At 38.9% G+C, this 9996-nt stretch overlaps 1 protein-coding gene across 1 annotated transcript; it reads right to left on the minus strand.

Annotated features, from left to right (window-relative positions):
- Positions 1-312: 312 nt before the first annotated feature.
- Positions 313-1256, minus strand: LOC110287874 (vomeronasal type-1 receptor 4-like). The gene has a single exon (XM_021154378.1). The coding sequence runs from the start codon at positions 1231-1233 to the stop codon at positions 313-315; it is 921 nt and encodes a 306-aa protein (XP_021010037.1). The 5' UTR covers positions 1234-1256.
- Between the last annotated feature and the right edge of the window lie 8740 nt (positions 1257-9996).

Consider the following 9996-nt stretch of genomic DNA (forward strand, 5'->3'; position numbering starts at 1 on the left):
GATGATCTGCTCAAGCCTCTTCCAGCACAGAGTGACTGTGTTACACAGTTATAAATGAAGACAAACTATTCATACACAATACATTAATAAAAGTATAGGAAGGTATAAAAAATTCCATTCAAAAGCATGGCAAATGGAGAATGAGATATCTATATCACTGTAATTTGCCAAGTTCTTTCTCTCTCAGCTCCAGGCTGTGAAACAATAGGAAGAGTGTCTGAAGATAAATGTATGCTTAAACTGCTTTGTGGGCTTTGTCTTACACACAGTACTGTAGAACAGAGAATTCCTTGACGTTTTTGGACATATAAATCAGAGACATTTTCTCAATTTCTCCCACTGAGCATGCCAAAATTTAACCAGAAGCCCATCCCTGTGAATCAGAACAAAGGGGCTAAAAGTTGCATAACCAAGGGTCAAAAAATCTCGAGTATTTAGCATCAGGTTATTGTCCCTTGAAGAGATGCTTATAATTAGAGAAAAGGCACAGTCTGTCCAGTAGAAGAAAACAAAACAGAGCATCAGAAGGAGGACACTTTGAGCAGCTCTCAGCTCAGGGGGAGTTCTGTAGAGGAGATTGGAGTTGAGAAGGTAGAGGACATGCTGGTGATGCTTGTGGAGAAGAAATACCATGTAGCCACTGGCCCCTCCCATGGCACCCTGAAACACTGCATCTCTCAGGACCATGAGAGGGAGAACAATCCATTTTATTTTCTCATTTTCTAGCATGAAATAGCAATAATTGTCATCATTTATATGTTGTGATATATTCAGACTTGCACTTTTAATGGAATGAATTAGGTTTGTACTGATTAAAGCATTGAGTATCCAAAAGAATGAGAAGAATGGAAGGATGTGCCATGCAGACTTTGGCTTGAGCTTCCTCCATCCAGATCCTCTAGGACTAATAATGATGGCCTGGACCACAGTGAGGAGACTGCTGGTGCAGATGGAGAGGCCCCGTGCCACCCTCTCTAGGTAAACAATGATCTTACACCCTATGTCATCTAGGAAGTTTCTCAAACCAAAGGCTAAAATAGTCTTTGGCAATCCTTTTGCAAGAAGTATTAGGATGTTGGTAAAAGCCATGTGGATCAGAATAAGGTGTATGGATTTCTTCTCAGGGCTTCCCCACCAACTGAACATATAATTCACAGAAACAGACATGTTCCCCAGAGTGCCAAACACAGTCATAAAGAGAGAAATTATTTTATTAATATAATTCAAAAACATTTTTCCTTCCTAGGTAGAAAAACTTGTATCCAGGATGTATCCACTTTTTGAAGGAATCTGCTGTAGTTCTAGACATGAGTCTGGACAGAACATTTTGTGGAGTTCACAAAGCTGGGACAGAGACATGTAATGTTGCAGGTTAGGTCCCTGAAACTTGTCCCTCTTCTTGCAGTCTCTAGGATATTTTGAGTGTGCAGAAAGGGGAGTTTGGTAGCTGGTATTTAATCTAAAATTTAAAAGAAATACTTTTGAGCTTTACATTAGCAAAATGATCTTGTTCATGTTTCTCTCTCTCTCTCTCTCTCTCTCTCTCTCTGTGTGTGTGTGTGTGTGTGTTTGTCAGAGAGTGTGTGTGTGTGTGTCCTTATGTCTGCATGCACATATTGTCCTTGATGTCACTCACCATAGTTGAATTTATCCCGAGTTCCCTTTACCAAAACTTTTTCCTCTGTTTCTCATTCTATTCCTTCTGATTTTTTAACCCAATTCCCAAATCCTTCCCCACATCACATGTAGACGCTGAGAAATCCTGCTGCTCAGTGTCTGTATCATCTCTAACATTTAGTAACTTTACCTTCCACATCTTTCTTCACTTGTTTGATATCCCTTTCTTATCTTCATCTTGAATAGTACATTTTTTAGAATGGCATTTGACTTCAAAGCTTTATAATTTCAATTTATACATCTTAGTATGTTAAGTTTTTATAGTGACCATTATGTGATTTCCCTCAGTGTGAAGGTTTACTAGATATTTTTTAATACAGTCCTCAGTGTCAAGCCAAGTTTTGTAAACTTTACAGATAAAGCCCCACAGTTAAAGATGAATCATCATCAGATGTCCTGAAAGACTCTTATGTGAATAATTCATGTAACCACCAGGTTGCAGCCAGGGACTGTGCTCTCTAGAACCCTGGGATGCTTCCTAGGAGAGTGAGTACGAGGGTGCTGTGATCCCATTGTATGATCTAGAGTATTTCTGACCCCAATGAAGGACCTCAGGACTTCTAAAGGAGCATGAACACTCATGGATGAGCTGTTGCTGATGAGAAAGATGGCAGAAGGGGACAAATGAGTTGTTAGATGCTGCCTTGAGGTAACCAAAGATTTTAAATTATGAATTCTCAATATGGCTGCATGCAGCACAGTGGGCTGGGTCATACCATTATGAGCTGGGACTCTCCCATCTAAGAGGTCATGGTGGTATTTGCCTTTGTGGGGCTGTGCAAGCAGCAGTTATGTCAGCTTGTTTTACAGTCTGCTTCTCCTTCTGTTTCTTTTCCAACCTGTTTGTCAGGCAGGCTGTTTTGTTCTACACTAGTCCATAATGATTTTAGGACTTAGATCTCAGCAGGATGTTAATATTCATAATTTGGAACTGCATTCTCTTTCCTCGAGGATTTATGAACAGCTTTTGACAGGGTTGACCAATTCACAGGATTGCCTTAAATGTCTTTATTCTCACGATCTCATATGGAACATGTAGGAATCTAGCCTTGTTTCCAGGTTTTGTCCCAGGTGGCTTCAAGACTCTAAAAATATAAGTTATTGCCTTTCAAATACCCCTCTGAACAACAGCTAATTGTTGCTTGTAGCAGGGAATCTTAGAAATAATAAATCCATCCTAAAATCTGCAGATAATGAATAATGCTCTGGACATTAATAGGAAGCTCATCAGCATTTGTTATTGAATTTAACGAAATCTTTAACTGTTCTATCAAAGACTCAAGTCTGTAGAAAATTGCTGCAATCAATAACTTCAAGTCTTGGTGGAAAATATTAACATTTTCTGTTTAATGCTAGTTTTCCTGGTAAATCTTCCATTTCAAGTCTTCTATTCCTGTTTCCAAACTTTAAGTCACACATAAGACAAGCCTCTGGCAATTCTAGTAAGTGATTCATTTCCACCTAAGTGGACTCTCAGAGGAAAGAGCTGACTCATCACCCACATTATTTGGGAAATATTTAAGGAAATTAATTTAGAAGACAAGATTGATTTGTCTTTAGATAGATGGATGAGCTCATGATGAGCTTAACTCCCAAAAGCCTGAGGCAGATTATATCCATTCTGATTTTCTAAAAGTATGTAAGCAAACAATCAAACAAAACAAAAAAAAGATTGTTGCTCTTTGCTGTTTAGTTGTGGAATAAAGTTAAGGTGAGCTGTTTTAGTATGTGCTAGTTCACAGCCTGGATCCTTATAGCAGGAATTCTCAAGATAAATGATACACTTTGTGGTTTATAGTTCTCCACATGCTGCAGACATACAATGACTTAAGTTGAGGGTCTCGCTAGTGCTGATAATATCTATGTGATTCATTATTGTCTGCAATTTTTTATAGACATCTGAAAATCGTCTCAATCTTTCTGATTTCTTTAAAAACTGTAAGGAGGTAACCTTAGGCACAGCTCCACTGAGAGCTCTGTCCTGACTCCACCCTGTGGATGGACAGCAATGCCTCAGCATTTTTTTATCTCCTACAACTCATATCCTTTGATCTCTCTGGACACAGGACCAGCCTTGTCAGGGTCAGAAGGAAAGTCAAGGACCCAAGGCTCACAGAGCCTCTCAACTACTCCTTGGATTGGTCAGAGAGAGACAGTCAACTTTAATGAATCCATGACACAGCTGAGGGCATCTAAGATCTTACCTTCATGTACTCTCCTGGACCTCTGTGGTGCAGACAGGCTCTGGAGCCGCTCTGGGAAAGTGACACTTGCCAGGTCATATTTGTACTGTCTGGATCTGTGGGGCTCTTAGATGCCATCAGGTATTTCGGACATCAGGTTTCATGTTGTCACAGTATCAGGGGAAGGAAGGCCACTGCAGAGCCTTAGTCCCTGAAGTACAGCTTCCCTCTCTCCCTCAGTTATGACATCTGCTTTGCTCAGAAGTTATTTCCAGATTAATTGGGGTTTAATTATTTTGAGAGGAAGGATGTGAGGTGAGAAAATGAACAGCTAGCCAAGTTCTGTGTACTGAGCTTCCTGAATCCCCAGAGGACCTGTGGATACTCATTGTGGTTCTGTGCTTGCTGATTCAGTCTCTGTGAGCTCATATGATCCTTGCTGAGTTGATTCAGAGGCCATTGTTCTTCAGAGGCTCTCCATCCTCTCTGGCTCTTACTTTCTTTCTGTCTCCTCTTCTAAAACATTCCCTGTACTCTGAGGGGAGGGATATGATGGGGATCAACCAGATAGACTCCCTTTCTGCCTGTGGGTCTCTGCATCTGTTCTATCTGCTACTGGAGGAAACCTCTCTGATGATGACTGGATAGCACAGTGATCTATGACTATAGAAGAATATTATTAGGAGTCAGTTCATAGATTCTTTGTTTAAGATCAGTAGTTCTTTGTTTTTCCCTAAAATTATGGGCAATATATTTTCTGATTATTTGTCGCATGAACAGTGTTTGGTATGAGTTCCTTACTCTTGGAGTAGGGCCTTAAGTAACATTGGACATTGATTGGCTTTTCCCATACTTTTTATGTTACCAGTACTCTGACACATTTTTTCATGCAGGACACATTGTAGGTCATAGTTTATGTGGTTGAGTTGATGGCCATGTTTTTCTCTCTGAAACCTATAAAAGTATAATCCCACACCAAAGATTCTAGAATATAGGGGAAAAGGCTCCATGCACACACCAGCTCAATGTCTCCATGTGCAGTGAGTTGTGTGTGTGTTGTTCTTGGCAAATGGGGCCCTGATATCAGTTTTCAGGGAGTACCCCTTTGTCTTATTAGCCACAAGAGTTTTGGGATATTTTTGTAGGACATGCTTAGCAAACAACTCAACTGAATACAGCCCAGTTTGAACACTGGGCACCTCACCTGGCTACAATAGATGGCTATTTCACACTTATTACCCCCCTTTACTAGGAGTCCACATTAGTATCACCTTCATAGATACCAGGAAGTTACCACTGATCTTGATTTCCACATCTCTCCCAAACACTCTAGCTATCTATCACCACACTCTGTCCTTCTACCCCATTTCCCTTTCAACTCAATCCTCCTGTTCCTGTACCCTCATGCCCTCAGTTCATCCATAAAATGTATTTTTCTTTTTTCTTCAAATTTTATTAGATAATTTCTTCATTTTCATTTCAAATGCTATCCCAAAAGTCCCCTATACCCTCCCCCTGCCATGCTCCCCTACCTACTCTTTCCCACTTCTTGACCCTGGCATTCCCCTGTACTGGAGCATATAAAGTTTGCAAGAACAAGGGGCCTCTCTTCCCAGTGATGGCCAATTAGGCCTACTTATGCTACATATGCAACTAGAGACACGAGCTCTGGAGATACTGATTAGTTCATATAGTTGTTCCACCTATAGGATTGCAGACTCCTTCAGATCCTTGGGTACTTTCTCTAGCTCCCCCCATTGGGGGCCCTGTGTTCCATTCTATAGATGACTATGAGCATCCACTTCTGTATTTGCCAGGCACTGGCATAGCCTCATATGAGACAGCTATATCAGGGACCTCTCATCAAAATTTTGCTGGAATATGGAATAGTGTCTGAATTTGGTGGCTGATTATGGGATGGACCCTCGGGAGGGGCAGTCTCTGGATGGTCCATCCTTTCGTCTTAGCTCCAAACTTTGGATCTACACTCCTTCCATGGGTATTTCTGGAGTTCAGCTTTTTGACCTCTTTGTATATATTGGATATTAATCCCCTATCAGATTTATAATTGGTAAAAATTCTTTCCCAATTTGTTGGTAGACTTTTTGTCTTGTTGACAGTATCTTTTACCCTACAGAAGCTTTACAATTTTATGAGGTCCCATTTGTTGATTCTAGATTTTACACCTAGGCCATTGTTGTTCTATTCAATAATTTTTCCCCTATGCCCATATCTTCAAGGAGTTCCCCCACTTTCTCCTCTATAAATTTCAGTGTCTCTGGTTTTATGTGGAGTTCTTTGATCCACTTAGACTTGAGCTTTGTACAAGGAGATAAGAATGGATATATGATATGATAGATATGATAACTGCCAGTTGTGACAGCACCATTTGTTGTCCTTTTTCCACTGGATGGTTTTAGCTCCCTTATCAAAGATCAAATAACCATAGGTGTGGGGGTTTATTTCTAGGTTTTCAATTCTATTTCATTGATCTACCTGTCTGTCCCTGTACTAGTACCATGCAGTTTTTATAGCAATTGCTCTGTAGTAAACCTTAATGTCAGGCATGGTGATTCCACCAGAGGTTCTTTTATTGTTGAGAATAGTTTTTGCTATCCTACATTTTTTGTAATTCCACATGATTATGCAAATTGCCCTTTCTAACTCAGTGAAGAATTGAGTTGGAATTTTGATGGGGATTGCATTGAATCTGTAGATTGCTTTCCGCAGGATAGGTATTTTTACTATAGTAATCCTGCCAATCCATGAGCATGGGAGATCTTTCCATCTTCTGAGGTCTTCTTCAATTTCTTTCTTCAGAGACTTGAAGTTCTTATCATACAGGCCTTTCACTTCCTTAGTTAGACTCATACCAAGATATTTTCTATATTTTTGTGACTATTGTGAAAGGTGTTGTTTCCCTAATTTCTTTCTCATCCTGTTTATGCTTTGTGTAGAGAAAGGCCACTGATTTGTTTGAGTTAATTTTATATCCAGCAACTGCACTGAAGCTGTTTATCAGGTTTAGGAGTTCTCTGGTGGAATTTTTAGTGTCAATTGTATATACACTATTGTACCATTGGCAAATAGTGATATTTTGACTTCTTCCTTTCCAATTTGAATCCCCTTGATCTCCTTTTGTTGTCGAATTGCTCTGGCTAGGACTTCAAGTACAATGTTGAATAGGTAGGGTGAAAGTGGAAAGCCTTCGCTAGTCCCTAATATTAGTGGGATTGCTTCAGGTTTCTCTCCATTTACTTTGATGTTGGCTACTGGTTTGCTGTATATTGCTTTTATTATTTTTAGGTATGGGCCTTGAATTCCTGACCTTTCATTACTTTTATTATGATGGGGTGTTGGATTTTGTCAAATGCTTTCTCAGCATCTAACGAGATTATCAATTGATTTTTGTCTTTGAGTTAGTTTATATAGTGGATTATGTTGATGGGGGTGTTGGATTTTGTCAAATGCTTTCTCAGCATCTAACGAGATTATCAAGTGATTTTTGTCTTTGAGTTAGTTTATATAGTGGATTATGTTGATGGATTTCCATATATTAAACCATCCCTGCATCCCTGGGATGAAGCCTACTTGGTAATGATGGATGATCATTTTGATGTGTTCTTGGATTCAGTTTGTGAGGATTTTATTGAGTATTTTTGCATCGATATTCATAAGGGAAGTTGGTTTGAAGTTCTCTTTTTTTGTTGGATCTTTATGTGGTTTAGGTATCAGAGTAATTGTGGATTCATGGAATGAATTGGCTAAAATACCTTCTGTTCCTATTTTTGAAATAGTTTGAGGAGGGTTGGAATGAGGTCTTCTTTGAAGGTCCAATAGAATGCTGCACTAAACCCATGTGGTCTTGGGGTGTTTTGTTTTGGTTTTTGGTTTTTGGTTTTTGGTTTTTGGTTTTTGGTTTTTGGTTTTTGGTTTTTGGTTTTTGGTTTAGGAGACTATTAATGACTGCTTCTATTTCCTTAGGGGAAATGGGATTGTTTAGATCATTAATCTGATCTTGATTTAACTTTGGTACCTGGTATCTGTCTAGGAAGTTGTTCATTTCATCCAGGTTTTCCAGTTTTGTTGACTATAGCCTTGTGTAGTAGGATCTGATGATGTTTTGGATTTCCTCAGGATCTTTTGTTATGTCTCCTTTTTCATTTCTGATTTTGTTATATGGATACTGTGCTGTGCCCTCTAGTTAGTCTGGGTAAGGGTTTATCTATCTTGTTGATTTTTCTCAAAGAATGAGCTCCTGGTATGGTTGATTCTTTGAAGAGTTCTTTTTGTTTCCACTTGATTGATTTCAGCCCTGAGTTTGATTATTTTCTGCCATCTACTCCTCTTGGGTGAATTTGCTTCCTTTCGTTCTAGAGCTTCTAGGTGTGCTGTGAGACTGCTAGTGTATGCTCTCTCTCTCTCACTAGTTTCTTTTTGGAGGCACTCAGGGGTATGAATATTCCTCTTAGGACTGCTTTCATTGTGTCCCATAAGTTTGGGTATGTTGTGGCTTCATTTTCATTAAACTCTAAAAGTCTTTATTTTCTTTCTTTATTTCATCCTTGACCAAGGTATCATTGAGTAGAGTGTTGTTCAGTTTCCATGAAAATATGGGCTTTCAATTATTTATGCTGTTATTGAAGATAAGCCTTAGTCCATGGTGATCAGATAGAATGCATTGGATAATTTCAATACTTATGTACCTGTTAAGGTCTGTTTTGTGACCGTTTATATGGTCAGTTTTGGAGAAGGTACCATGAGGTGCTTAGAAGAAGTTATATCCTTTTGTTTTAGGATAAAATGTTCTGTAGATAATGTTAAATCTATTTGTTTAATAACTTTGGTTAATGTCCATGTGTCTCTGTTTAATTTTTCTTTCCAGGATCTGTCCAATGATGAGAGTGAGGTGTTGAAGTTTCCCACAATTATTGTGTGCGGTGCAATTTGTGCTTTGAGCTTTATTAAAGTTTCTTTATTGAATGTGGCTGCCCTTGCATTTGGAGCTTAGATATTTAGAAATGAGAGTTAGTCTTGGTAGATTTTAACTTTGATGAGTATGAAGTGCCCATGCTTGTCTTTTTTGATAACTTTGGGTTGGAAGTCAAATTTATTTGATACTAAAATAGCTATTCCAGGTTGTTTCTTCAGATCATTTACTTGGAAAATTATTTTCCAGCCTTTTACTCTGAGGTAGTGTCTGTCTTTGTCCCTGAGGTGGGTTTCTTCTAAGCAGCAAAATGTTGGGTCTTGTTTGTGTAGCAAATCTATTATACTATATCTTTTTATTGAGTCCATTGATGTTAAGAGAAATCAAAGAAAAGTAATTGTTATTTCCTGTGATTTTTGTTGTTAAAGTTGGGATTCTGTTTTTGTTGCTGTATTCTTTTATTTTTTTCATATAGAGACAACTATAACAACTAACTTCAGAGATTACCATATGGCTAAAGGCATCTTACTAACAGAAACCAAGACCACTCACCTTCATCAAAACCCAGCACTCCCACCTCAGCGAGTCCTGGATACCCCAACAAACCCTAAAAGCTAGACCTGGATTTAAAAGGATATNTCATGATGATGGTAGAGGACATCAAGAACAACTTTAAAAAATCACTTAAAGAAATGAGGAGAACACTGCTAAAGAGGTACAAATCCTTAAAGAAAAACAGGAAAACACAACCAAACAGGTGATGGAATTGAACAAAACCATACAAGACCTAAAAGGAGAAGTAGACACAATAAAGAATACCCAAAGTGAGGCAACGCTGGAGATAGAAACCCTAGGAAAATAATTTGGAACCATAGATGTGAGCATCAGCAACAGAATACAAGAGATGGAGAGAGAATCTCAGGTGTAGAAGATTCTATAGAGAACATGAACACAGATATACCTATCTATTGTGAGAATATGCCAGGGCCTAGAAAACATAGAAGTGGATGTTCACAGTCAGCTATTGGATGGATCACAGGGCCCCCAATGGAGGAGCTAGAGAAAGTACCAAAGGAGCTAAAGGGATCATTATTATGGTGGAACAATATTATGAACTAACCAGTACCCCGGAGCTCTTGACTCTAGCTGCATATGTATCAAAAGATGGCCTAGTCGGCCATCACTGGAAAGAGAGGCCCATTGGAT

Source organism: Mus caroli, unplaced genomic scaffold (genome assembly GCF_900094665.2).
Source record: "Mus caroli unplaced genomic scaffold, CAROLI_EIJ_v1.1 scaffold_9520_1, whole genome shotgun sequence".
Taxonomy (NCBI): Eukaryota; Metazoa; Chordata; class Mammalia; order Rodentia; family Muridae; genus Mus; species Mus caroli.

What these genes read in the sequence shown, in the direction of transcription:
- LOC110287874 (XM_021154378.1), bottom strand. Translation starts at nt 1,233, where the DNA reads ATGTTTTTGAATTATATTAATAAAATAATTTCTCTCTTTATGACTGTG.